Source organism: Amblyomma mixtum, chromosome 2 (genome assembly GCF_055824585.1).
Source record: "Amblyomma mixtum isolate Tamu chromosome 2, ASM5582458v1, whole genome shotgun sequence".
NCBI lineage: Eukaryota > Metazoa > Arthropoda > Arachnida > Ixodida > Ixodidae > Amblyomma > Amblyomma mixtum.
In genome coordinates, this window is record NC_143013.1 from 267,877,549 (window position 1) to 267,904,890 (window position 27,342).

Consider the following 27,342-nt stretch of genomic DNA (forward strand, 5'->3'; position numbering starts at 1 on the left):
AGAAAAGACGCCAGTCGTAGATGCCGAGCGTTAACGGCAGTAATCCTCCATGGGTGCACAATAAGCTTGGCGTTATCACACGCTAAAGGCGCCCTTTCCATTGACGTAAGTATACACTTCGGCGACATCGAGTCCCCGCGCTGCCGCTGAATTTTTCGCGCCTCCGCCGGTAATATGATGGCTTGCTTGACAGCTGCCGAGAACGGTCGCTCATGTTCCGTACGCATGATTCGTCACCTGACTGGGTGAAGCGATAGCGCGGTAGGGCTGCGTGTTTATCTTCGCATCTGTCCTATCTGGTAATCTTTTCCGCAACTCTAACGGGAAAAAAAATCGAGAGGCGGTGGAGCGGGCGCGGCTTCGGTGCTTATCTGATTTTCCAGCCAGCGTCCGCCGCGGCGGACGCTGTTGTTGCGTTGTGTGACGCGCTTCTTTTTTCGTTTTTCCTTCTTTCCTCTTATCTTTGAACTCTCCTCTATCTGCACGTGGCAGCGGTGGTGGCTCGGCTAGAGCCAGTCGGCAGGCCCGTGCACTTTCCTTTTCATCCTTCGCTCAGTCGCAACAACAACAACAGTAAACTGAGGTTTCTTGTTTTGAAGCTTAGACGACTGATGGCTGTGCTCTTCCTTCTTTGCGTCTGCCTCGACACAGTGGCAGCGACGCGGCTTATGGCAGCCTTAGTGCGGAGGCTCGGAGACGGCCAGAACGCAGGATCTTCCGCAAGAGCGCGTCGCCCTCACCTTTATTTCGTTTGTAGCTGGGTTCGCACCCCGACCTGGTTGTGATTCGTGTATTGACTGACCCCCGAGCGTTGAAAGCGCGATAAAAAAAGCCACCTATGCGGCAATACTCGGAACTGAAACCAAATAAAGCAAACGGGCAAGCGCCCCAGAAACACTATTCGCGCGAGGCGAATACTTCGAAATTTCGAATACCGAGAATTCGGTTCGAAGCGAATATCGAATACCATGCTATTCGATCGAATATTCGAAATTATCGAATATTCGCACACCCCTACTTACAAGCACTGAAGCTGATATGGGAAGCAGTAAAAGCGGCTGTGCGGCAGTGATTCCGCTGCAAGCATCTGTTCTGGATGAATTTGGATGGAGCACCCTTTTCAATGCATGAGTTCACTCATCACAATAACACAAGCACAAGTTGGCACCGGATTAAATGCCAGCTATGTTGTCCTCAATCTACAAGGTAGCAGGTAAGCTCGTTGGTATGCAACAGTTGTAGCTAAGGTCCAAGCTGTCAGGAAGCAAACAAAAAAACAGCGGCTACCCCTTTGAATTCATTGCAATGACTGTATTCTCAGAACCATTGAAAGATTGCTCAGAAAAAGTGAAGGCATCTATCGCCCTAACAAACTCAATGCAAGTACTATAGAATTAAGTAGTATAATGTGATTAAATATCCATGAAGAGTATGCCAACTACAGCTAACACCAAGAGGGCCCCTGGAGGAAGAGGAGAAAAGCCAAGCGGCTCTGACCTTGAGTGCCCTTCCACGCAGCACGCTGACACGTGCATGCAGCAGAAGGAGCCGCCCCTCGGTGTCGTGTGTCTCTAGCCTTGTGGAGAAGCTGCTCGATCCAGGCGGGATCACCAGCTGGGTACACTGGCGGAAGTTCTCCAGGGAGAAGGCAATGATGACATACTGCTCCGTGTTCACCTGCAGTCCAGGAAAGAAAGGAAACAGGCTTCAGTTCCGGCTATACATTGCTGCCAAGTTGTACATAGGGCAGTGTGAATGTTTGAATGTTTCTAATATAGAAGCAAATAATGTGGTATTCAGTTTAGGCTTCGAAGCGAATATCAATATTCGGAAACCTCAAATATTTTCGAGATCTAGAATTCAGGAAACCAAGCTGCTGGATGAAGCAGTCAATGGTCCTGTGTATGCTCCGATGCTTCCGTGCGACTGCACCACTCTGGATGTTGGCACACGTGCACACAGCGCAGCTGCCATGTCCAGAACTTCGGCCTTCGATGGCTGCACGGTTCGGCACGTTGCCATCGAGCGCGCGTGATGGGATAAAAGCCCAGACAGATAGCCCAGGTGTGCAAGCGAACATGACAAGACGGGAACTGCAATTCGCTGGCACATGGAAGGCCCGAAAAACGAGGATGGCGTAAAAGATATGAAAGAGTGCAGAACTACCAACATGACCGAGGCAAGCGCTTAGTCAGTGTTGGCTTTTGTATTTGTGGTGCTGCGTACCGCAGGACGCTAACTTCGAAGCTGGCGATACCTTACCCTTACACTTACCCCTTCAACGGTTGAAATTAGATGAGAGGTGAACCGCCAGTTATTTTAGGTACCGTAATCAGAAAGCTAGCACACCAAAGCTCTTTAATCAGCGCTCGCTTCGTACAGCATTGCCATTTTCTCGCGCTCACGATCTTGGCACCGGGGTACACCACCCCCGTGCTTCTCTGCCACCTTTTCCTCTGTTTAGACGAATGTACTCGCCTCAGAAAAATTTCCATTAAGCCTTCTCACCAAGGAAAGGTGCATTCTGTGCCTTTACATGGTGCATCTGACAGTGCAAGAGGGCGTGCTCACATTCCAAGCACTTCATGCTTGTCAATGTTGAAAACATGCCTCCGTCTGTGGCAGCACAACGCACAACACTGCAAGGTTGGTTTACGCAAGGACCCATCAATCACAGAACTTGCTGGTACTGTGTCCTCTGACTGGTGTACGGCGCACAATGCCTTCGCTGATATCTTTTGACTTCCGTGTAACCATACAGATGACTCAGGCCATTGCCTAATCTGGCAGCAATACAAATGCACGATCAGGCATGCAAGGGGCCCGAGGGGCCATCAATCTCAGGCTTAACGGCATAGCATCCCAGACCTTCGAATTAACCAGGCTCGTGGCGGCCACCTCTTTAAATTATCCAGTCAAATTTGTACTAGAAATCATGATTCTTTGAATTATCCAGGATTTCAAAATAACCAAGTTCAAATTATCGGGGTTTTATTGTACTTAGTATTCTATTCACTTGAAGGTGAGTGCTTCTTTTAATGCTCTCAAAGAGATTGAATGATTGAAGCTGGAAAATGGGACGCCACCTCACAGAAGTTTGGCACCCCCCTCTGCCACTTCCTTTTGTTCTTGGTTGGCCAGTATTGCGACGAGAGAAAGCCCCCAGAATGGATGCTGAGTGTTACTCAAACTAAATATGTTTGCTTCCACTACTATTAACATTCTTTTCAAAAGGCACCAGTACTACGACTCTTCCCAAGGATGGGTGTGAACACATTGTTGCCAGAACCGCCAAAGCATGCAAGCTTGTTCAAGTGGACTGAGGAGCAAGCATTTCAAAGCATAAGCAGAACTTAGTTTTTTATTCTAGCTTTCAAGAGACTTAATATAATCATATTAATCGCACTCCCGTCATTCTGGCACTCCTACTGACATTAACAACAAAATTAACACCAAAAATGAGAATGTGGCTACAATTCCTATTCCGCCATACAATTCCACCAAAATGCTGAAATCCATGATTTTTCACAGAATCACAGGAAACTAGGGGCCTTATTATAATGTTGGCGAAGGTTGCGGAATGAAGTAAATAGCCTAACATAGCTTGCAGGTGCCACACACAACCTACCCCACGAGGCTCATTGCTATATCCATGGGAAGCTTCCTAGGTCACAAACGTACCTAGCCAAGTGCAAGTCAAGTAGCATGCCCTGAGATGATGACACACTTAGCTGTTCACTCAAAAGCAATACATGCACCACTGAATACCACACAAGCTCGCAAACAGCTTATTCACAGCACAAACAGCATTGCACTAAGCAGTAGGCGGGCAGGTTTAAACAAAAGGACCCAGCCGGTTTTATCTTTACTGCTACTATCTATTGGCAACAAGGTGAGAACCTGAAGACATACCTCGTGCAGTGCACAATCCCTCTGCGCAGGTATGATGCCCCTGCACTGACTCTCATTGACCACATAGTCCAGCTCGCAAGGCAGCAGATTGTGGATTCTGATGGGAGGCAGCAGGCTGATTGTGTGTCCAGGCACAGTGCTGGACACGCTATCCTTGTCGGGATAGTTCTCGCGTTTCACGTCCACTGAGAACCTGTCAAGGACCAGAGATTATGCACCATCAAAACACATGAGTTACTTCCTCGCAGCACCCCCTCTTGCTGTTTTGCAGCACCAGCTGATATAGTCATATACCTCCCACACCCCCTTGACACGATTCTATGCAGTATTCAAGGGAATACCAATAGAAGACTTCATTCAGACTGCCATGTAGTGGCGACAGTAGGCGGGCCAGTAGATAGCCGGGCTGTAAAGCAGGCTTGTGTAGAACTTGAAACTGATCGTTTATGGTGGTGAATTTTGCCTTTGAACAATAATCGCTTATTGCGGCAAAAGCGTGCCTTTGAACAAGAGATGAGTGGTGGCATCAATAATAAGACGTGCATTCAGCAATCGTCCCACTCAAAAGTAGCCAAGTCTGCCATCTGCACTGTATTTAGGCATGGCTCTGAACATTCTAGACAATGGCTGCATGTCCTTTCGAAAGGTCCAAGACTGCACAGAATCACCCACACGATTACGACATGAATTTTTGCAAGCAATCTAGAAGTGCCTAAGAGTCACATGCCAGATAACTTGTCCCATGTTGTGAACAAAACAATGATAGGGGTGCATGCTAGCAGGTGTGCACAGATTAACAAAACAAAACATATCGTAATATACACCTGAAGAGGGCGGCGTCGTTGCGTATGGGACAGCATGTGATGGAGTAGCCAGCACTCTGCCGTTTGCTCGCAACGTGCTGCCACTCCAGGGAGGAGTAAGCAATCAGGGAGATTGTCGGCCGCACCCACATGTCAGCAAACACATATGGCAGGGGCACCGCAGTCGTGCACTTGGGCTGAAGGCAGATCTGGTACGGGCGCACTGCAACAGGGATGAAGAGATGCACTAGTCAATACTAACGGAAAACACACGAGACGAGAAAGAGATGCTGAGGGGGTAGCACTGGACCTGCTAGCAATGCTTCATCAATATGCATTGTCCAATCTCTGCATTACTAGTGTTAGCTTTCGTAATCACGACTGAATCAGCGCAGTTTTCCACTTTTAGGCAAGACAAGCCCAAAGATGTGCCTAGCTTCTCTCAAAAATAAAAATTAGTGAACAATTTGTTATAAACTGGCTTGTCAGATCCCAAAGTGTTTCACTAGATTTTCGCAGCCTTTCCAGAAGTTCTGGTCAGAAGCTACCTTGTGCATGTGAGCCGGACTAAAAATAGGTATGGTGTAGTTAGTTTGGTACGGCATGTGGGGCTTGACATCCCAAAGTTGCACATGGGCTAAGAAGAAAGGTTGAACTTTGCAGTTTAAAACAAAACAAGAAAAACAATAAAGGTTCACTGAATTCATTGCTTTAAATTCAGTTTAATCGAAAAAGGACAGCATTTTTTAGATGTATGCCAGAGCTCGACGACTACTGAGTACGGGATACAGTCGGTCGAAGTGCAGACGCCAGAAGCACAGTGAGACAATGAGATTTCTGAATTAATTAGTGTGGTTATATTTTATGATGCTTCATTCTGCAACCTTGGAACAAAAATCACAGCGAACTGGGAGGCTCTACCTCCGTATCAAGCTTTGTCTGCTAGTGTAGTGCCATCCGCTCACAGACTGCCATCGATCGATTAGAGCCCGATTAGATTTTTGCGCTCCATGCAAGGACACTGACAATGCTGGTAACCCGAACAAGCCACCGCGAACATGAAGCCATGCACAAGGGTCAAGAAAATGTGTCATGTTCTGGTTTCCACAATGGTTCAGAGCCGCTTCCATCGTTGCTGTCATTCCACCACCAAGTGGTGTACAGCCTTTCCTTCTACGCTCCTGCTGCAGTCAATTTTAGTTTCTTTTTAATTCCAAACTTTGTTCTCGTGAAGCATGTGCTGCTTCCACAGTCCATTCCAAGAGAAAAGCTGTGAGCAGTGCGTCACAAGCAAAAATATATGTGCATCTTTTGCAGCTAAGTAAAGTGATTCCAACACGACGGTGACTAGACAAAAAGGCATCGTTTCACTTACTAATCATGGAAAGTGTATATGCATGTAGCTTGCCTACTGCTTTCACATATTTGTTTTTTACTAACTTGTTTTTAGCAGAGCGTAGTTTTCAAATATAAACTCTTGTTTTTCATGTTTGTCTCATAACACAATCACTTAACTCCCAAATGTTCACTTTTTCTTACGGCAACAGCATTTTAGCCAGCAAATGCTATTCTATATACAATCATGCATGCATTCCTTACTGGCACACCCCTCTCATTTTCCTCCCATAAGCAGTGATGTACTTGAACACCACACAAAAAAGCTACTCAGGCTGCATACAACAGTGCATGCTGCTGGTCGTGTCTTCAAACAAAGTTTCCATAACAACATGCTTTTCAGGAAGAAAATGGCTAAAAAAATACTGTTGCTTCCAGACACAAAGTGTTTAAGTTGAGCCAGAAATAGCATGCATGATTATACCACTAATTACCTCCAGCCGTTTCCAGCTTCACATCCACTGGAACCTCCACTTTGTTCTTGATCACCAGGGCCGACTGTACGGTGATCAGCTTTCGAGCGTTTCCATCGAGGGTCACACTGAACACCACGCGTATCATGCCAGAACTGCGGTGCTGTGTATGAGGAAATAAGTTGGAAAGACAATTTTCTTTGTATGCATGGTACAACAAAACTTCATTATGCGCGTGGAAGTAAACATTCACATTCACACTCTATCTAAACCTTCTTTTCAAACAGATTTCATGTGATTTACGAGGTGCTTTCTTTCTCAGTTTTAAGGACTCAAAGCTCCAGAGGCCACCACTAAGGAGCACCACATCAAGTAGCACTGCACTAGAAGCAGGAGTAACTGGGTCCAGCCTGCACTAGTGACTGCTAAACAATACCTGCCTCAATATTCAAGTGCATATGCATTTGTTTTCTTTCATAAGCAACTCTGTCGCCCTCAGGCTTGCACTTAAAATCACACCTGATGTCACCATACTTTAGTTGTATAAATGGCTTGTGATAGAGACATAAGAGTTTCATTTTTTGCTCTTCTCAAGCTCATTAAAAGCTCTTTTTTCAGTGCAAGTAGTCTATTTGTAAATAAAAAGTAGTAAGAGATCAATCTAGGCCAACTCCAACTAATCCTCAGTATACCTTTAATGCAGTCCGCCTGATTGGTGGCACCAGTGACGTGCTAAGCAGCGCGGCAACAAGACGCATGTGCTTTGCAGCGTCCCATTCCAGAAGTGGCATTTGTGCCATCCACACATCACAAAGGGACCAGTCACACAGCAGAGTGCAACAGTTTGGCCCCACTGACTTCCCCATTTATGCGGACTCCTTCACCATTTCCCTGGTACCTTGCAACGTTGACTTCCACCCACCCGCATCCACTTTGCTACTATTATCGCAACTGAGCTTTCAATATTTGCCACCACTTTCGAAACCGAGAAGCAGAGAGGCAATTTTAAAAGCAGTTAAAGAAACAAGCTGCAGTAATCTTTCCTTCATGTAGCTGCAGTGAATGAAAAAACAACACAACAAATAAATGCAGAAATTTACCCAACCTACACAGAAAGAGGAAAGCAAGACATATGCTGCACAATGTCTGCACCTTGGCACTCATTTTCGCAAAGCATTATTGTTGTGCTGTACACGCCCTGATCATTTTACAAAACTTACCCAAAGTAGTTCAGGTAGTGCAGGCTAATAGTCAAACATATCGCAGCATTGTACAGCATCAAGATTTTTAACTATATAGCTGTGTCACGTGATGTGCAGACAAATACATACGAAAAAGGAGATGGCCACAGTTCGTCCAACAGAAACACAGTTTGCATTCAACAACAAAACAGGTAGTTATACTGTAGCAAACAAATTTAGTGCAGGGACCCACCTGACGGTCGATTGGTATGGCATACTTGAAGTAGACACCCACTTTTTCCACTGACACTGGTTCTAGCTGGCCATAGCCAGCAATCTTCAGAACCAGCCTGTGCATCCTCAACTCATGGGAGTCCTGTACCATGAAGAAAACAAAGCACATGCTGTTTCTGCCCCTGAGCCTGCTGTGGAGCTTTGCAGGAAGTTGGCAACCGCTACAACAGTGCCATCCAACAAATCAATGGGACAAGTGACATAACAGCTGACTAATGCTTCTGTCGGATATGCTGAGACTGCCTTGCACAGAATGAGACTCTAGCGGTTCATCAGGTGCTCCAAACATCTGGAGAGAGTCCCAGACTGCTTCCTTCAGATATCTGATACAACAAGAGTGCCACAGAAGCTCCCCACAAGCACCGACAACTACTCTAATTACATGAAAAGTGGCCCACAAGCTACTGACAAAAAAAGACTGCACCTCGAAATCTGGTGTATCATTTTTAAACGGAAGTTAAATCCTGGTGTCCATTCATGCAATGGCAAAGCTACAGATGGTGCAAGATAAGTATGATGTGGAAGGAGACGCAAGAATTCCAAGTACAATTTCTACAGTGCCCAGCTGGGCCTGCCACTTCTTACTGCTCTAGGCAAAAATCTCACAGCTGCATCATCTGCACAAGCCACTAATCATTACCTGGTATACTAATTCGTTTTCTGTCCGCCAACACCCCAGTGACGATAGTGTTGCTGCGTTAATGCCCATATATGCAGAATTGGTGCTTCTCTACTTTGCATTCATAGATCCCCGGAAGTTCCTCATACTACGCCTGGCGCTGTAGTGCGGCGGGTTAAGCTATGCGCCACTGGCCTGCGATGGCAGATACTAGCACCAGTGGGGATTGTGTGACCCAGGTTGCTCTTCCCGAGCAACCTCTCGCGACCAATTATTAACTTAACTGCCACATGCCACAGTGGGCTGCTCACAATCCGGTGGGCAGGTTGTGATGACACCACAAGTTCAAATGACCTAAGTGCCCCCACCTGCCATCTAGGCTACTTCTCTGGAAATTTTTCATGAATTTTTAGCTCATGGCCAATGGCGGCGACGCCGGCTTTTCAGTGACAGAAGACCTTTCATGCTATCACGTTAAAACATGCAAGCCAGTATATTTGTCTCACAACCAAGAGCTCCAGATGCTAGACTACTATACAGACAAGAGGCTGTGGTCACCTGATGCCTGATTTTGCCTCGTCCTTGGAAGGTGAAAGGCACAACCTGGCCAGGTTCAACGTCCTTCCAATCAAACCTCGAAGTGGTCTGCTCTTCTTTGCTGCCACTGAAAGAGTAATGACATTGAACTCTATGTACTGCGAGCATGAGTAAATGTACAAAGAAGGGAGTTGCATGCTGGTGAAAACAAGAAAGAAAAAGTAAGGAAGTGTTCAGAAAAGAGAGAGGGTGGGGAAGTATAAAAACTGAAAAAGCAGATTCAAGAAATTGAAATACATAGATTGCAAAAAAAAAAAAAAAGAACTTCAGAAATACAAGTCTACAGTCTCACATGCTTATTACTCTGCCATGGCTACAAACCTGCAAGTTCTTGGATTGTATATGTGCACATATAGTTTGCAGGACTTATACTACAATGCACCACAAGCTCTTTGCTGCAGACTCACAGTAACAATGATTTGTATTTGTTAAAGTGCACATTTTATACAAGCCTTACATGATAAAATAAAACTACACCTCAGTCTTCACCATTCAAGAAACCTCTCTCCCACCGACTCACATGTGCATGCATGCACGCACAAACATGCATGCACAACATTTAGACACATCTGCCATTCAATATGCCACACTCCAGGAATCATGTTAGACATGGTGTGATCCACTGTCAGTTTTCACTGGTAAGATTCCATGCAACTATAAACGTAATGTAAACTCTGCCAATGTAACTGCTACAGAAACACTACAACATTGCTTGTTAAGGCCAATCAAGGATGCAATCACTCAGCAAACTGCGTTCTTCAATGTTTTGGCTTGTAATTAAGGAAACACGACATTACAACAGCACCTCTGCCCAACTCGATCACAAATACTATTAGGAAAAGCACAAAAATCCGCTGCAGCAAAAGCCAGACGTGACCAGGCAGAAATCTGAAGCGGCTGCACGCCGTGACCGCACACACTTCTGTTTTAAAACGTAAGATAAAAAAGAAAGCTACAAACCCGAATGCAGCGGCAACAAAAGCTGTGAAGCGGAAGGCAACCCCAAGGTCATTCTTGATGGCGAAAGGCACAAAGGGCGAACGACGCCTGACGAGCGTGTCTCCCTGCAGTGGGGCATCCTTGTCCTCTGGGCACCTGCGTTTTATAATTAATGGCTGACAACATGCACAATGTGCACTGAAGTGAGTTACAGAAAAAAATTCCTCATGGCAAGACACACATAAAGCCACCAAGCCTCCCATCCTTACACAGCTTGCTGCAATAAGACAGCCGGCCTACAAAAATTTGTGCAGGAACATACTGATGCAGTAAAGCAAGCTATACAACCTCGATATATAAAAAAGAATATTACGAATTACTGCCTATCTCAGCTCTTTCTAAACATCTTTGACAAGTGCATGCAATTCTCACTTTATATACGAGACGCAACTGGCCATAAAACTGAGATATCAAAATCCTCAGCTCCAAATGGTGCCCACTCGGATGGCAGGCTTCGCTGCACTACACGAGCGACTAATGACAGTACGAGAAGCATTTGCACCATGCACCCTGCCAATATGGGTGGCTAGTTGACAGTGCCCCAGAAGCAGCAGTGTGGAACGTTGTAGCCATTCACTATCCTGCATTCATGTACGCTGTCATGGAGATAGTTAAAATGGCGACAGCTTTTGCTCTGGTGTACCAATCCTATGCAACAACGCTGTAATGCAGAGAAGCCACCCTATACGGTGTTTGGCCCACTGCCTCTGAAAGCTGGCAGTGCTGTGCAGGGAAGCCAACTTAACAGCCGTTTGGTGCTGCTCGGTTTTTCACACCATCTGGAAGCAACACTAAAACTTCAGAAAACGTATCTTCTAATCTCTAATGGGAATTGCCTTGGTTGCCGTCTTTTCATCAACTAAACTGTGCTGCTCTCGCATGCATTTTTTACAAGATTTTATAATACAAATTTCTTCTATATCGAACCATTTTATAATTATTGTACCTGTTTGTTATAACAAGGTTCATTTGTGATTGGCAATTTGATGCAAAATACATTACTGATTCAGCCAGGGATTCAGGCTTCTTTGTGAGAGCAGAATACTGTGCAGCTTTCTGTGTGAAATAAAAAACAGAAAACTAGTCTCACAGTCGGCGATTGTTACACATGGTATGATACACACCAGCATCACACATGCATTGCTCCAGATATTAATATTTCATACCACGGAACAGTAGAGATGGAGTGCTTATGAATTTAGGTACTAAGCTCACTTCTAGTAAGAGCTCCTTGTAATACGAACATATTTTGGTGTGTTCCAGTTCAAACTATTTGCATGCACATGTATGAGGAGAGTATCCATGCTTACTCAAAAAGCTGTCTACAGGAATAAAATTTCAAGGACTGTCAACTTACTTCTCTGCAGAAAAAAGCTGGTAGAAATCAGTGGCCCAAGAAGTTTTCACCTTCTGGTACAAGTCCAGCAGAGCAGTGGTAATGTTTACTTTGAGGACGTCTTCAGCTGGGACAGAGAAAGAAGTGAAACTGTGACTGCTAAGAGCGCCAAAGTCACCACGGAGGTTGCATAACAGACAGCATTTGCTACACCCCTGTTAGGACGAATAGAACCTCACCACGAAGCACAACAAATAAGAAATAAAATCTTACCATTTATTTTGAAGTGAAATTTTGTGAGACCTGTTTTCCCAAAAGCAGCCTCCCACTGGCAGTTACACCTTTGGAGAAAAAGAGAAGGCCATATTTTTCACAGCTTCCAGCAGTACAGCCCATGAGGAAAATAATAGAAAAGTTAGCTACAGCCGACACAGCAGCCATGAAAAGGGAGCAAACAGCCATGTAGCTGCTCACTGTGCCATGTAGATACATATGTTTCAGTGTGCACTTAAACATATGTATTTGTGTGGGTATCAGACAAGCTAAGAATAGCCCACAGCTGCATTTCAGAGTAGAAATGTGGCTACTCCATTAATATTTGCCGGCTCCTGTACGAAACACAATTCACTAACTCACCTCCAGGGCTCCACAATGGGCTCCCATCCTGAAAGTGCTCTGTTGTAGTAGCCAATGCTGAAGAAAAACTTGGACTCTCCACCAAACGTTTTTGAGAGTTCTTGGAAAATGTAGGTTTCTGACGAAAGAAGAATAAATTCCAGTAAAAGTCAACACATGTGCACAAGCACAATTGCATTTCATCTTACATTAATAAGTGATGCTACAGATGGTGCTGAATCCCCAACCACGTGGTCGGCAGTACAATGTCGCAACCACTGGTTAACTGACACTGGTATTAGCCTTCAAAGGACACTGCTTATAGACACTTAAAGACACTAACAGTACACTAATACCCGTGCCACACGCGCACAAGAAATGGCAGTAAATGCTTAAGGCCTTAAGTTTGTTAATGCCATTATTTCCGGAGTTTGTGCTACACGTCCACATTTAATGCCATTATCGGAAGTGACGATGGCGATAACGCTTGCTAAGTAGTTAAAAGTTTCATCTGAATATAAACATTCTTAGTGAGCACAATATATTGGGAATGTTGTTCAAATGTAATGTAAAAACGATTTTCCAGAAAATATGGCTGTTCCTGCTTTACAAGTCGAAAAAGTAGGCATAAACTCGCATGTCAGCACATAAGTCGAGAGTACCTGTCAATAAGGCTGGTTAAAATGGCGCTCTTCGCATCGAAAATGCGGTATAGATGCCTCATCTGACTGAAAGTTAAGAATTAACCATTTCCTACTGGTTAGGAAGTCGTTACTAACAAAGCTGCATGCTTTTCTGCGTGTGGAATGGGAACGAGAGTACACGTTGCACGGGCGAATGAGTTGTGGTGAACTCAGTAGGTCGCGAATGGCAGTAAGGCTAATGTCATTAAATTTATGCGTGTGGCACCGCACGAATGCCATTAAAACTTAAGGCAGTAAGCACTTAATGGCATTAAGTCTGTCCATGTGGCACGGGTATAAGTCACTCCCCATTCAGCAAATCAGCACTGTGCCCAGGCAAAGAAGCTTAGCACTGCCACACTGAGTATGCTGGACTTGCAATTAAAACTGATGTACCGCTGTCAGGCTAACACGCGTGAAGAGAATTCCCTATAGGTGAGGCAATATTCCAGAGAAGGGAATATAATTCCAATTTATCAACATCTGTGTGCACAGCAATATAATAGTTACAAAGCAAAGCTGTACAGCCTTAGAAAAAAATTTTTCCTGCTCCAGTGGTTTTCTTTGTAGACATACAGTTGAGCTCAGATGAATGCTGCATGCAATTTCCTTCTTGTCATTCCTCAATGTTGCCCAAGTTTATGGAAGTTTGATTATTAATGCAAACTGCCTTGTGAGTAATAGTTCAGTTAAGTGCACAAGTTATGCACATCGAGGATGTGCTGGGACACACTCACCCCTGAGATCAATCTCCAGCAGTGGCACGTCGGCGTCCATGCAGTCATCAATGATGCAGAGGCAAAAGGAGGAAACCTTAAGCTCTACAGCAGACATGACGACGTCTTGTTTGGCAATGGAGGCTGGCGGCGCGATGGCTATCGTGCTCATGCTGGGACTACAAGCAGAGGCGTTCTGAGTGAGCCAGATTGCTGCATCGTTGAGGTTGCCCTTGCAGGCTTCAAGGCTACGGAGGCAGTCCTCGTGGGAGAAGCCCATTTCCAGGAGGCTGTCAATGTTCACTGCTGCATGAAAGATCAGAAGAGGAAGAAACAGCGCATCACAAACTGCTGGAGAAAAAAGAAAATTTAACTTCATATAACCCCGACACAATGTACCCTGAAAATTAAGATTAAGATGAGCAACTTGGAACCGTTTGAAGCTCTGAACAACACTGCGATAGATGGCCTTGAAAAAATTCAAAGGACACAAGTTCTGCCTTTAGGGTATGATGCGATAGCATTAATGGGTTCCTTAGTGGCCTCGGGTCCTCTTTGTGTATCGCTTTGCAGACACGAACACTGTTCTACATTTCACTTCATTTCATTTTTTTTTATTATTATTTATAGCAATACACCCAAGGCCCCCTTTAACCAAGTCGAACGAATGTTCCTCAGTGGTCAAAGGGTAGCCCACCCTGCTCACAACCCGGGGGGGGGGGGGCACCAGTTTCAGTCCCAGCTTAACCATTTTTCTTTTCTGCACAATTTGTTTTCTTTCTTCAGAGGCATCACATAACAGTGCTGAAATGACATCATGACCCTGTGAACCAATGAGAAATTGTGTGGCGACGTAATGACCGTTGCATTGTGTGATCACTGTGAGGTGTCCGAATTAAACGTGCGAGATCAAGTGGTTGTGGTGCCACGCCTTTCTCAACCAATCCGGATTTTTTTACCACACCAGCAACGCCGGGTTCTCTGCTGATTGGGAACTTAATGCTGTTGTGTTAATACCTGAACCGCAGCATACTAGTCTGCCCACTGGCTTGCAAAGAGGCTAAAACAGCTGCTCCAACTAAAGAGTCAGCCACAGACAAAAAAGGCAGTTAAGATTCACAGCAATATTTCTAAACGAGTCATTTGAAATCATACATAGGTCAAACATACATTGAAATAACTACTCATTTTTACCAATTCACACTGTCACACAGTGAAGCAGGTGCAATATTCCTCAACGTACTGCAAGTTTAAGACTTTGTGGTAGCTGTCTCAAGTTCTAATTGTGTAAACCACTAAGCTTTCCTCTGTCCAGTCCATAGTTACACAGCATAGTTAGAAACACAAGGTCACATCTGAAGCCAAGATTCTTGCCAAGATATTCACCGTCCGTTTTGTTGCCGCCGAGCAGCAACTGTTTTGGTATGGAGTCCAGGATCCTGAGGAACATCTTGACGTCATTGTACGAAAGTCTCAGGTTCAGATTCAGCGTCCCCACCTGAGAAAAATAAAAAGTTAAGCTGCCTAAGGCTGTCAATCTTGCAGCTGCAAGTTAGTGCACCCACAGCCAATCTGCTCTCAAGCCAGAACCATGCAACTGTTGCCCTACAGCAACCCACTGTAAAGGCACGTTCACACTTGCCCAAAAATCCGGCGAGCGAAGCGGATTCGCTCGCCACAAAAACTAGGACCTGTTCACATCTGTTGACGCCCGGGCGAGGCAAAACTGCCGCGCTACTGCTGTTTCTCGATTTTCCACACCACGGCGCTGCTGGCGGCATACACAGATAGAGTGAGAAAAGAGCATAAATTTACGCTGTCTACGTACCAGGAGCGTATGCATGCTTACGTACATTAAACTCAAGTGCATTCCCACATTTAGTTCAGCGTATGCTAGCACAGACACAAAAATTACCTCAGCATATAGTGGCGCCATCTGGTTGTCAGGACGAGAACCATTACTGTCAACAAATCGACTCTCCTCTTAAGCCTAGAAGCGGCAGAATCGTCACTCTTAATAAAAAATAAAGCAAATTTATCACTTATACGTTTTCTTAGAGGCAAGGTATGATGAAGCGAAAGACCGGCACCCCATTTATGGCCAGTGAACACACTGAAAAAGGCAGCAACAACGAGAATTCAGTCCAAAGCGAGGGGTCCGGCTTTGAAGGGCGCCGCCATGTTTGTTGCCGCGCGGCAGAAATCGGTCTGGACCGATCGGCCTTGCCGCGCCGCTTTCCGCCTCGCTCGGCGCCAAAGCAGCCGAATCCGCTTCGCTCGCCAGATTTTTGGGCAAGTGTGAACGCGCCTTAAGAGCTGCTTTCTTACAGCAGGCATTCCAAATTAAAATGTGAATAGAGGGGAGGGAGGAGGGTATTCAAAACCATGAGCTGAGCCACCACGGTGGCTCAGTGGTTATGGTGCTTGGCTGCTGACTCGAAATACACAGGTTCGATCCCAGCCATGGTAGTCGCATTTTGATGGAGGTGAAATGCTAGAGGCCCGTGTACTGTGCGATGCCAGCGCAAGTTTAAGAACCCCAGGCGGTCGAAATTATTCGGAGTCCTCCCCTACAGCATCCCTCATAGCTTGAGTTGCTTTGGGACGTTAAACCCCATCAAGCAAACTAAAACCATGAGCACTCTCGCATGCACTAACCTGCAGCACATGTCCAGACTTCACACCAAATGATGTGGACTCTCTTTCCACAAGATCAATGTAGACACTGATAGGGTCTATGATGGACAGAGCAGTGTCATCCTCCAGGCCCAAAATGCAGGAGAACACTTCCAAGTTCTGTAGGTTGCAGGACAGGGGCCTCTCAGTCAGAGCCTTGTGATAGGACAGCACAGCCGTTGACTGTACATAGGGAATAAGAAGACATTAAGTTCCTCCACAGAGTTGCAGTTCCACTAAGCATAAATCAGAGAACACTGCCAATTCAACTGAGTCATCCATAACTGAGAAAGCAGCATGAAAATTCCAAAGGGTATACACATACTGCCAGAAACCAAGAGAAAGCCTGAAGTGAAAAGCAGTGATATAGTGAAACCTCATTACAGTGAACAGATTAAAAATCGTAAAAGAGTTCAATATAGTCGAAATTCGCAACGTAAAATTCCACCAAAAACTCACGCTGGGGAAGCCAATTTCAATCAGCGAAAGAACGGAAACTGGGAGAGACCTTTTCCATAGGTTTAGCACCGTTTCAAAGCCGCTCGCAGTGATTGCGGAGGTCGCAGAAAAAAACCAAGTGGCAAATGCCAGTTAGTATGGCTTCTCCGCAAAGCACCACAGCACGCGAAGATGTCAGGTCAAATGCCAGTTAGGGTGGCTTCCTCGCATACAGCGGTGTCGCGTAAAAAACTGAAAGCCGGGACGAAAGCTATTGCCGTTTTCAGCACCTCCGTTCCATGGAAGTTTACGTGAGCAGAGGATGGCTGCTGGAAAGCTGCAGCAACTGACCATATCACTGGTTCTGTGGCACTATCTACGTGTTAGAGAGGTGCAAACGGGTGCCGACCGCCTCTCTACCAGCTCTTCTCGCCCCCATGTCTTGTGTGGCGCTGGTGGCAAATGCTGGATAAGGCGTGAACCGTGGCTAACACTTGCCGCACCACCACTAGTCACCCGTGTAGTAAGGCAAAGCCTGCTGTCTTCCATATGAGCGGACATAGCTTGCTACTCATCAGTTCGATATAAAGTAAGAAATGCATGTGTTTGTTGAAAATAATTAGGAACAGTTTGATATAGCCAACAATTCGTAATATATGTGTCCTTTATAGCAAGGTTTGACTGTACCAGAGTAGGTGAGTGACATGGATAATAGTACCTACCAAAAACAAGCAGTCCCTGGGACTACTGAAGGGCACACTAAAGCTGTGTTTCCTCAGCACTACAGCTAGCTTCTATCAGAAGCAAGGAGGCCTTCAATGCAAGAACTAAAACCACAAAGTTCTTGTTAATCGTCACAATCCAGACTTGACAAAGTTGCGCCACCATCTCTACATGTCTCACTGATATGCTGCTATCTGCCTAGTCTTCATCAATGGCCAGTCATGAGTACGCTTGTTCTAAGTGGGAAACCAGCCATATTTCACTAATTAACACCCTGAAGAACATGCAGAATCATTCAGTGGGTTTCTTTCTACATAATTATCACCATATTGCAAGCATCAGGAGCTGGCTGCTAGCCATAGACGGACATAGACATGCTAGCAAGCAACTACCATCTGACTAGTGAACTGTTAAGTGGAATTGTTTACTTGGCTTTAGATACAGCCTTGCATGTGATGCAGGCAGTCCCAAATTCTATTATTCTGCTCGAATGCTTGTCCTTATGCAGTTCAGAGAAAAAGTTCAGACATAGCATACCTTTAGTATTACTGTGTTAGTGTCCCACGCAGCAGAATCTTCAACAACAACAATTTCCGTGTCGGTCATGTTTAATTTCAGTTCCAAAGGAACTTCTGGAATAGGCTGCTGCTGCCACTGCTAGAGGGAGAGAAAAAGAGAGAGAGAGAGAGAGAAAATAATATGGGTATTGGCATGAATAAAATACCTCAAAGAAAAAATTCTAAACTTGCTATCCCAGCAAGCACTAGAGTAATTATGTACTTACAATTCTTATGCTAACTATGCATATAAAAGTAAGGCTCGTGACATATTTCTTGAATGCATTCAATAAAATCCAATAACGCCACTTCTTACTGTTACACACCACTAATAACAACATGGAGTATAATTTCAAATAAGAAGTTTAACAAAATCCATGCAGCACAAATAAACGGCACGAACAGTACCTTAGTTTATCTTTTATGACCTTTACAACGAATTTTTATAAGTGGTAAAAACCATATGAGAGAACCAATCTGCCAGCCTAGAGTGTATATGACACAGCACAAGCAAATGCACACACAGTAATACGAGTCTAAGCAGCAGCATAACTCAGAAAGCAGTATGTGTAGAAGTTACTGTTACACTGATCACTGGTGTAAATAGCATGAAGGAGCTTGTCATGAATGCACAATGACTGTTGTTCATGGCCATGACTGACCAAGTATTGCACTGTTCCCGGAGATATGTACTTGCTTTCCCTGACAAAAGTGCATTTCCTGACTGAACTGCAGACTCATCTGCTATAGAATCTCTCAAGAGATTGCATAAGATACCAGGGCACACATTCTAACTTCAGTTCTTTGAGGAATTTCCCTGCTTCCACAGTTCACGTATTGGTGGAAGTAGCAGAAGCAGTTGTGGTGCTCAGTTGCAATGAAAAGGGCAGTGGCGCAGTCGCATCATCTGTGTATGCAAGTATACAAAACTCCAAATTTGGCATGGTTACATAAACCACTTTTTCAAGCTCGGAGCACTGTAGATTGAAAAAAGAAAACAAAGTAGTACATCCTAATAAAATCATAATCACCTAGATACAATCTAAAAATTTACCGTTTGCTTCTTAGTAAAAAAAGAAAAGGGAAATAATTTTTGGTCACTGTTTCTAACTTCAGTGGCTACACAACGGAGGGGACATCGAAACTGCTTTAACGCCATAAGTAATTGTTCCAGAACTAATCCATCTCCTCAGCCATTGATACTGTAGCCTCATCTGCAATGTCCAAGGCCATACAGCAAGAAATAGAATCATAACTCAAGTGCATTAGGCTGATGACAGGTGCCTCACTATTTCTAAACAAGCACTAAACATGCTTCCATCACACCAGCCAATTGGTGACCTCTTCAAGGCATCAATTCCCTCTAGAGACTGAAGTTATATATGGGCTCAGGGTTTTGCTAACAATGCTTGATTTAGAAACGTACCTACTCTTATCAAAGACAGATGAGATGACCTGCTGTGCGGCCACAGCAACAAAAGAAAATATGCAATGTTTCCACACCTCAATTAGCAAAGCACTGACTATCGCTAGGATGGTGAAGGTGAGACAGCTGCTAGATCCTCAACCTGCTTTTGGGGGGAACTCTGCACTGTCTGTCTGGCCAGTGGGTAAGCCGGCTACATACGTAGGCCACCTGGGTAGGCCACCTAGGCCACATGACCTATTGACATCATCATAACCCGCCCACAGGATTGTGAGCAAACTGCCCACCACACTGCTTAACCACAGCACTACTGCGCCAGGAGTGGCATGAGGACTCCCACCAATCTATGAATGTAAAGTAGACAATGACCAATTCCGCATATGTGGGCATTAACCCATTAAAGGGGCTGCGAAACACTGCTTGGGGGGATACCGGCTATACTTCAGGTGGATTCTTTATGTCACACAGATGCTGACTTAAAAAGAATTACAGGAATCGATGCACAGGAACGGGAGTTACTCAATGAAGAAATTTCAAAATACAAGCAAGCAAAACGCTGCCCTCAACTCGATTTTGGTGGGGTTTCTCACTCTTATTTCGCTCTCCCAATGACGGCACCTTGCGCAGCCAATCAAAACAGCCCGCCAGAGCACGTCGCGGAAGTTTGCACTCCATGGTTGCCTGCTCTTTGTAACTCGTTCTTACTGAGACTGGCTGTGTCGTTTCCATGCCAGAGCCCCTGGGGGTGCATTTTTATTTTACTTGCTTTGCAGGGCTTTTATCTAAGACGAACAAGTTGTTTTTGTTGATCTAATATAGAACACCGACAGGTGACAATATGTGTCTCTATTTATTCACACAATTTGCAGTATATTTACTGTTTGTCCAATCATCAAGCTCACGCCAGGTGATGTCATATCCGCTGCTAAAGCCCGCCACTGTGTGGGGACACCATCAGAGCCATGAATTTGTTTTTGGGAAGACATTAAAATATTAAAAAACGGAATATACACGGTATTACCGATGCTAATAGCACCATTGTAACTCACTGTATGCGATCAACAGGCAAAACAGTCAACTAAGATTGTGTTTCTGGGCCCCTTTAATGCTATTGTGTCACACCCTCCAGAGCTCACTAAGTGCCCCCCTAGTTTTAGTGCTTTTAGTTAGTTCTCGCCGATCTTTGTCTGAAGCCTGATTTACCTTGAAAACCGAGCCTCGAATCAAAATCGTGAAAACCGAAGTGCTAGCTCATCTAATCTGAATTTGGCCTAACCATCCTAAATCCTCCGTCATTTTTTGTGTGAGAAAGAGTGCTTTTGTGGTTAGCCCTAACTGAGGACAAAAGCATATTTTTGTTTGTTTCAGAAAAAGCAAGCAAACACCGCAGTTAAACAAAGTGCCGAACAAAAACCACTCCTAACAAGCTTGAGCGCAATTCAGGCAGCAGTTTAGGCAACAGTAGGATTTTTACCTGGCCGCATTCACAACACAACTCTTGGTATGGACATGCTAATCACAGCTGACCTAGCACAATGAAACTGCAACTGAAAAAAGGTGTCTCACACTACCTTGGTCATGCGTCGGACTACGGACTGGTTCTGAACTGGGTGTGGGTCAGTAGATGCAACTTGCGTCCCTGAAACTGAGGGGAAAGAAAAACGGTTTGATAAGAAAAGAAAAAACAAGGAATTATATATGCACACTCCACTGCACATGACGGTAATATGCGCCAGCATTTAGTATACACCCATTTGAGGAGATCAACTGTAAAGAGACGCTGAGACAGAAAGCCACGTGTGTTACAGATCATTCAGCATGCAGGCGTGGCAAAGGAACATGGAAAAGACATAAACACAATCCTGATAACATTGCAAGGGAAGGTGCTGCTTTTCATGGGTTTCACCAGCCACCTTTTGCACTTCGCTTTCAAAGGCACTGTTAGTATGGTACCAATACTAGTATTTGTACTTATCACCTCACAACACTTTATCAGTACTACCTTCCGACTCAGTCTCATGCCTTATCTCTTCAGATGTCATACACACCTAAGCACCGACATCTACTCTCCCATTCGTGCAATCTTTCTCCATCCCATGAGTGATACGTCGGAGCCAACTGCCTATTGGAGGGACAAAACACAAAACTGGACCATCAAGACCAAGCGGTAGAAAAAATACCAGCCATTCTCCAGGTAGCCATGCCCTTAATTTTTGTGGTGCAGTAAGTCCGATATGAGATACTGCATTTTATATAAGAAATGTGGTATTCCGCAATGATGCGACGAACTGTCTAAATGTGGGGTATCACTTGTTCGAAACAGTGTGCCTGTCCTGACAAGGAGCACGCCCTTACCTGCAGTGGAAACTTGAGACTCGGCATCCAGGTGGAGGAACTCAGCAAGCTCGCTGATCCAGCTGAAAATGGCCATGACACGCATGTTGTTCAGCAGGACAGTGAATCGTGCTGTGTTGTGTGTGACTCTGTAGTGAATCTCGGCCTGCAGCACTTTCTCCTTGGAGGCATTCTTGGTTGGCGAGAGAATGTTGGTGAACACATTGGGCCGGTTGTTTACTGGTGCATCTAGAAGTGGAAGAGATGAAAGAGTCATGCATACAGTGTTTACATTACAGGGAGGTTTTTATGCGCTAGATATCATAGCATGCAAACTCGTATCTATGCAGGCATGGCAGAATGACTAATCATACGGTAAAAATTGATTCTGCACAAAAAAATGCCAGTCCTAGAAAACATTTAAAACACAGTTCAAGTATCTATAAACATCAAACACACAACACACAATAACAAAGTTGCTGAATGCTTGCAAGGCTACACAGAGACTGCAAAGTGCAAAAATGGAGGATAAACTAATGAGTGCTATTAATCAAGTGCTATTACACATGGCAGCCATAAATATACTAGAGATGCATGAGTAACGCAATTCCACTTGCAAACAAATTTTTTTTCAGATTAACTATCAAATGCCATAAATTTTCGTTGAAGTTAAATGCAACAAAAGAGCAGCTTGCATTCTGAAAAATCTCTGCCTTTCTTTTTCCCCCCAGCAGCGTACATGTTATATCAATAACTACAACTATATATAGCTTAAAAACAAGACCTGAAAAGTGACAGCTTTTGATTTTGCTGCGTGATATAGCTTTTGTTCCACACAAATGTTGCCATCGTTTATCCCTTCACATCACAATAATTGGCTACCTGCAGTAAAGCCGACATGGACCCAATCCAAGCAATATATGCAACAGCTAATGAACTGCAAGTGCAGTGTTCTAATTACATTGTCTTACCAGAGCATAAGCTGCTCCTAACATTCAAGCTTGAGAACTTTTGGTGCAATCACATCAAGTTGGTACATGTACCCAGCATACTACTTGTGCGCATCTGCTTGTCATCAAGTGTACACCATGCTCAAAGGGATTGACAGGGTCGCAGAAACAATGTACATTTCACTTTTGAATTCTACATAAAAATATTTTGAGCCTCTACATAAAAATTTTTTGAGCCTCATTTTTAATTTTGCCAAAACTGTTGCAATGAGATGGGACCTCAGAGAAATTTCCACACACAAGGATAAGGTGTTGTTGTGTGTTCTGCCCCGTAGACTAAAGCATTCTTTGGTCTAGGGACCACTGCACAATTAAGAGCAGCTCAGTAAGATCTGGAGAGAGAACGCAGTCACTGTACAAAAGGAATCCTTGGAATGACTAGCATCGACAGAATACAAAATAATTATCTGCAACACATGCAGAAAAAGGCACGCAAACTCAAGTGCAGAAAGAGTTAAGTAACAAAGCCAACAAGATGTGCAAAACTGGTGACAGAACTGTGTTGTCATGAGTTGTAGCATTTATGGAAACGTGGCTCACATCACTGCCTGCACCAACCTAAAGTCATGGTGAAGGTCCCTAACATTCTGTGGCAAAAAATTAAAAATTCCAAGTGCTGAAAATGAAGAATATGCAGTGTTCCGCAGGAGACATCAAAGAATGGTTCAGGATGCGCCTCGCGTTATATTCGAAACCATGGTACGCATTGTGTTAATTTTTTTTTTCTCCAAGTAGTTTAAAGCTGAAGCAACCTTCACCACTAGACTTGCGAGCCGACAGGAGAAGCCAACTTTTCAAAGTTGGTCAACAACTTAGGCTATGAGGGATGCCGTAGTGGAGGGCTCCAGAAAATTTCAACCACCTGGGGTTCTTTGACATGAACTGACATCGCAGAGTACATGGGCCTCTAGCATTTCGCCTCTATCAAAATGTGACCGCCGCAGTCTGGACCGAACCTGCGTCTTTCGAATCAGCAGCTAGGTAAGCACCACAACCACTGAGCCAACGCAGAAGATCTTGGGAGCAAAGCGCACAGAGTTCAAGTGGAAAGGATGTGGCTATGGGTATTGAAAGGAAGAGGCATGGGTAGTTTAGAAAGAGAAGGCACTGAAAGAGCTGAGTGAAGCAGGGAAAGAAAAAAAAGGGCAAAAGGGCGCAGGACTGGGCCTCTCGAAACATCACATAGTGGCACCACTGCGGTGATGGCAACTGCTGCTACATGGGAGACTGTGTGCATTAACGTATTGGAGGCTTTGCTTCAATTGATTGCGACACATGCATCTGAAGCATTGCCTTTTAAATAACATCAGCATGTTTAATGATTTCGTATTTTAGTGATCCTTCTATGTTTCTTTTTTGAGGAGGCCCCCAACAATGGTTGGCCTGAACAGTTTGACAGTATTATAATCGAAAAAATATTGCTTAAAAAATCCCCCAAGATCTCAAACTCCATCCTTGCATCTTATTCATGCAAATAAGGTAAATCAGCCATTTTCCCATCATTCTTTCGTTCTTATATTGCATCCATAACAATAGCAGTAACAAAAAATGAGAATATGGCTGCTACCACACAATTCCACAAAAAATGCTAAAATACACGATTTTTTACAGATTCATGGAAAACATTGTTCAGCATGTCCAGTTACTAATTAAAAAGTACTGAGTTCAGAAGCTGAACCAATTATCTGATCAGGTGCATCTCATTTAGTTATAACTCGAGTACTCAAACATGAACAACAAAAGATGTTTCAAAGACAAAGTGGTCACCTTTAAAGCGTGTGTCCAGGATGCGTATTTCATTAGAGACCAGATCGATGTCATTGGACTGATCTGAAAACCTCTCTAGCGTCAGTTTGGACCGGATGAGCTCCACCTTTGCTAGAGTTGACTCAGCATTCGCGCACTGCGGCCGGGCGTGCGCATGGACCAGCTCCAAGGTGACGTTCACGAGGGCCATGCGGATTGCCAGGAAGGTCCAGCTATTTTCACTCTGGCTTCCCTGTTGATAGGGAGGAGGGAGGGGGGTATAAAACTTTAAAATTCAGCACCAGCTGCAAAATCATCAGAAATATAAAAACAAGATAGAAAGTTCCTGAAAATAGACAAAAGAACGTAAAGGAGAGAAGCAGAGCTAAGAAGAATAAGACCAAGAAGGGCCATTAGTGCAGAGAATCACTTTCTTTTCTGAGATCGCCAGCAGAGCTTGTGACCTGGCCACAAACTTGCCCCTTGCCTTGACAATCACACTGCTCTGGCCTTGAGGTAAATTATGCCAAAGGATTGACGCCCACACACCCACCTGTTCTGGGAACAGCTCAACAAGGGTCACGTTGGATGCAGGTGAGCGTTCCACCTTCTCCCCAAGGTTGCGACTCAGGATCCCGTGGACCAGAGCATACTGGCTGCGATCAAGCGTCACGTGCACCGAGGAGAAGCTGCCCTCAACAGTCCAGTCCGGCACTGAAACAAATGCCAACAGCAGAGAAAGGGAGTGTAGAATCACGGCAAGTTTAACATGGCAAGCTAGCAAGGTGTCAAAAAATCAGAGAATGGTTACGAGTGAGTAACGCACATGTTTGAGCACAGGCTGTGGTGTGACAGCAACAAATTTTTCACAGACATGTTCTGTTCTTTCTTTTTTTACTAAGTTAGGCAGCCGAAGGTGAGTCCGAACTTTCCCAGGACTGCAGTGATACTCTGCAGTGGGTTTTGGTGGGTTTCAAACCAACCAACTCCCACAACTGAGGTGGACACCCAAGCCAATAGGCCACTTGTTGCCTCACACCCCTCTCTCTTCTATTCCCTAAAAGTGGAGAAAATTTTCCCTCTTCCCTATCTCCCACTTTCCCCTTTTTCCTCAATTTCGGTCAGCTTTCGGTCAGCAATTTCGGTCAGTCAATTTCAGTCAGCTAAAATGGACGTCTAGGCTTGCCGTTAGTTCGCGGTCGACGAAACAGCGCAGAAAAGATGCGGGTGATGAAGCAGTACAGGATGACACAGCTCTAGTGTCATCCCATACATTTTCTTTGTCTGTGTCCTTTTTGTGCTCTTTCGTCGACCAGGAATTTGGCTTAACTCAGTTTGTCTTAGTAGAACTTTAATGTATCCGGCAAATCAAGATGCTGTTACTGACCATCAAAGCTCTATTTCCAGCACATAGTATCAGATCTCACCTGAGTGGTTGAAAGCAGAGTCGAGGTTTTTCTCTACTAGCAAATGCAGCATCAAAGTCTGTTTAAGAAGGGGGCCACCCTGGAAAAAAAAAAGGGAACATTTTGCACTCCATATAAGCAGACAAATTTTGTTTCTGGCAGCTGGTTTTGACAGTGCTGTTGGTGCAGCATTGCCATTAAAAGAATGCAAAATAACCATAGAAATTCTGCAAAAATCACCTAACATAATAAACAGAACAATATGTAAAGCTAGAAAAAATATGAGGCAAACAAAATAACATCAGCAAAAAAACTACACAACACTATCACTTTTGACAAGTTAATTAAGATCTGGTTATGTAGTACACCTGAGCTACAGCATTAAGGGCAACCAGTTTCAGCCAATAAAAGTTCTGGGTATGAATGAGTTGGCCTAAGCAGAAGTTTGGCATGTGATGCATTTAACCTTGAAATGGTGATCACTCTATGGAATTTGTCGTGTCCGGTCGCTGTGTTGAATGCAGCGAAAGACGCACACGGTACTTTTAGACTTCGTTTATTTAAAGCTGAAGAGGGTGCGACCAGCGTCGACCGAGGCAGCAGCCGAACTGGCCGCCCGAAGAAAGGGGGGAGCTGAGAAGCGTCCACGGGAGGGAGTGGCTTCCCAGAACAGGAGGAGGGTGTGGGGGCGCACCGTGGGGGGGCATCTGGTGACAGCGTGCGACGAGGGGCAAGCGGTCGTTAGGAGGAGGATTGAGTGGTCGTTAGGAGGAGGATGCGAACTGTCGTTAGGAGGGGAATGCGAGTGGTCGTTAGGAGGGGGCGCACACACACAAAAGCAATAAGGGGACACAACACTTCCTTCCCCCTTAGAAAGTTGCCTGGTATCGTGCAGGGGGTCGGCGCTCACGCGTGGAGGCGCGCTGGCTTTGTGCGCTCGGGGGAGAAACACTTGTAGGCTGGCTGTTGTTCGCTGTGTCTCCTAGGTCTGTCCTGGGCGAAGTCTCTTCTTCCTGGAAGAGGTGCCAGGCTATGTGGGAAGATGGTGCACGTGTTCTCTCAGCTGGCGGACAGCTCTCAGACGGCGTCGTAAATCTACGCAGCTGGTTGAGATGTCGGCGTGCTACTGTGCCATGTATGTTGACGAGCCAAGAGCGCAGGCCTATGCGTCTGACAATTGTAGCTTCCTCCCAGCGTGGCTTTTTCAGAAACTGTCGGGCGAGGACGCGCTGCCCCTCATTAAGCGTGCCGCAGCGCGGAATTGCTTTTTCTTCCCGGAACGTCTCTGCCTTTGGCTCGGGGAGGATGGCTGTGAGCTGGGTTCGCATTTCACGCTCGAACATCATTTTCGAGGGGGTCTCGCCTGTTGTGCTCTGAACCGTCGTGTGCTGCTTGAAGAGAAAGCGCGCAAGGCGGCGCTGCAGCGAGCCTGTCTGATCTCTTTCAAGGGCGCGTTTTAGCTC

The 27,342-nt window shown here is 45.1% G+C and overlaps 1 protein-coding gene across 6 annotated transcripts in view; it reads right to left on the minus strand.

Annotated features, from left to right (window-relative positions):
- The window catches only part of Vps13D (vacuolar protein sorting 13D), a 111,632-nt gene that overhangs the window by 24,821 nt on the left and 59,469 nt on the right, over positions 1-27,342 (minus strand). The window contains exons 42-60 of one of the 6 annotated variants that reach the window (XM_089573892.1): positions 25,901-25,979; positions 25,027-25,187; positions 24,495-24,726; positions 21,739-21,966; positions 20,955-21,022; positions 17,938-18,057; positions 16,222-16,422; positions 14,950-15,061; positions 13,585-13,869; positions 12,186-12,303; positions 11,823-11,890; positions 11,571-11,676; positions 10,175-10,309; positions 9,176-9,281; positions 7,958-8,080; positions 6,545-6,686; positions 4,737-4,938; positions 3,913-4,105; positions 1,498-1,677 (exon numbers count right to left, since the gene is read on the minus strand). In XM_089573892.1, coding sequence (XP_089430018.1) covers positions 1,498-1,677; positions 3,913-4,105; positions 4,737-4,938; positions 6,545-6,686; positions 7,958-8,080; positions 9,176-9,281; positions 10,175-10,309; positions 11,571-11,676; positions 11,823-11,890; positions 12,186-12,303; positions 13,585-13,869; positions 14,950-15,061; positions 16,222-16,422; positions 17,938-18,057; positions 20,955-21,022; positions 21,739-21,966; positions 24,495-24,726; positions 25,027-25,187; positions 25,901-25,979 — 2,859 coding nt within the window. Of the gene's footprint in view, positions 1-1,497; positions 1,678-3,912; positions 4,106-4,736; positions 4,939-6,544; positions 6,687-7,957; positions 8,081-9,175; positions 9,282-10,174; positions 10,310-11,570; positions 11,677-11,822; positions 11,891-12,185; positions 12,304-13,584; positions 13,870-14,949; positions 15,062-16,221; positions 16,423-17,937; positions 18,058-20,954; positions 21,029-21,738; positions 21,967-24,494; positions 24,730-25,026; positions 25,188-25,900; positions 25,980-27,342 lie in introns of all 6 variants that reach the window. The other 5 variants (XM_089573888.1, XM_089573891.1, XM_089573890.1 and 2 more) reach the window with 5 other exon arrangements.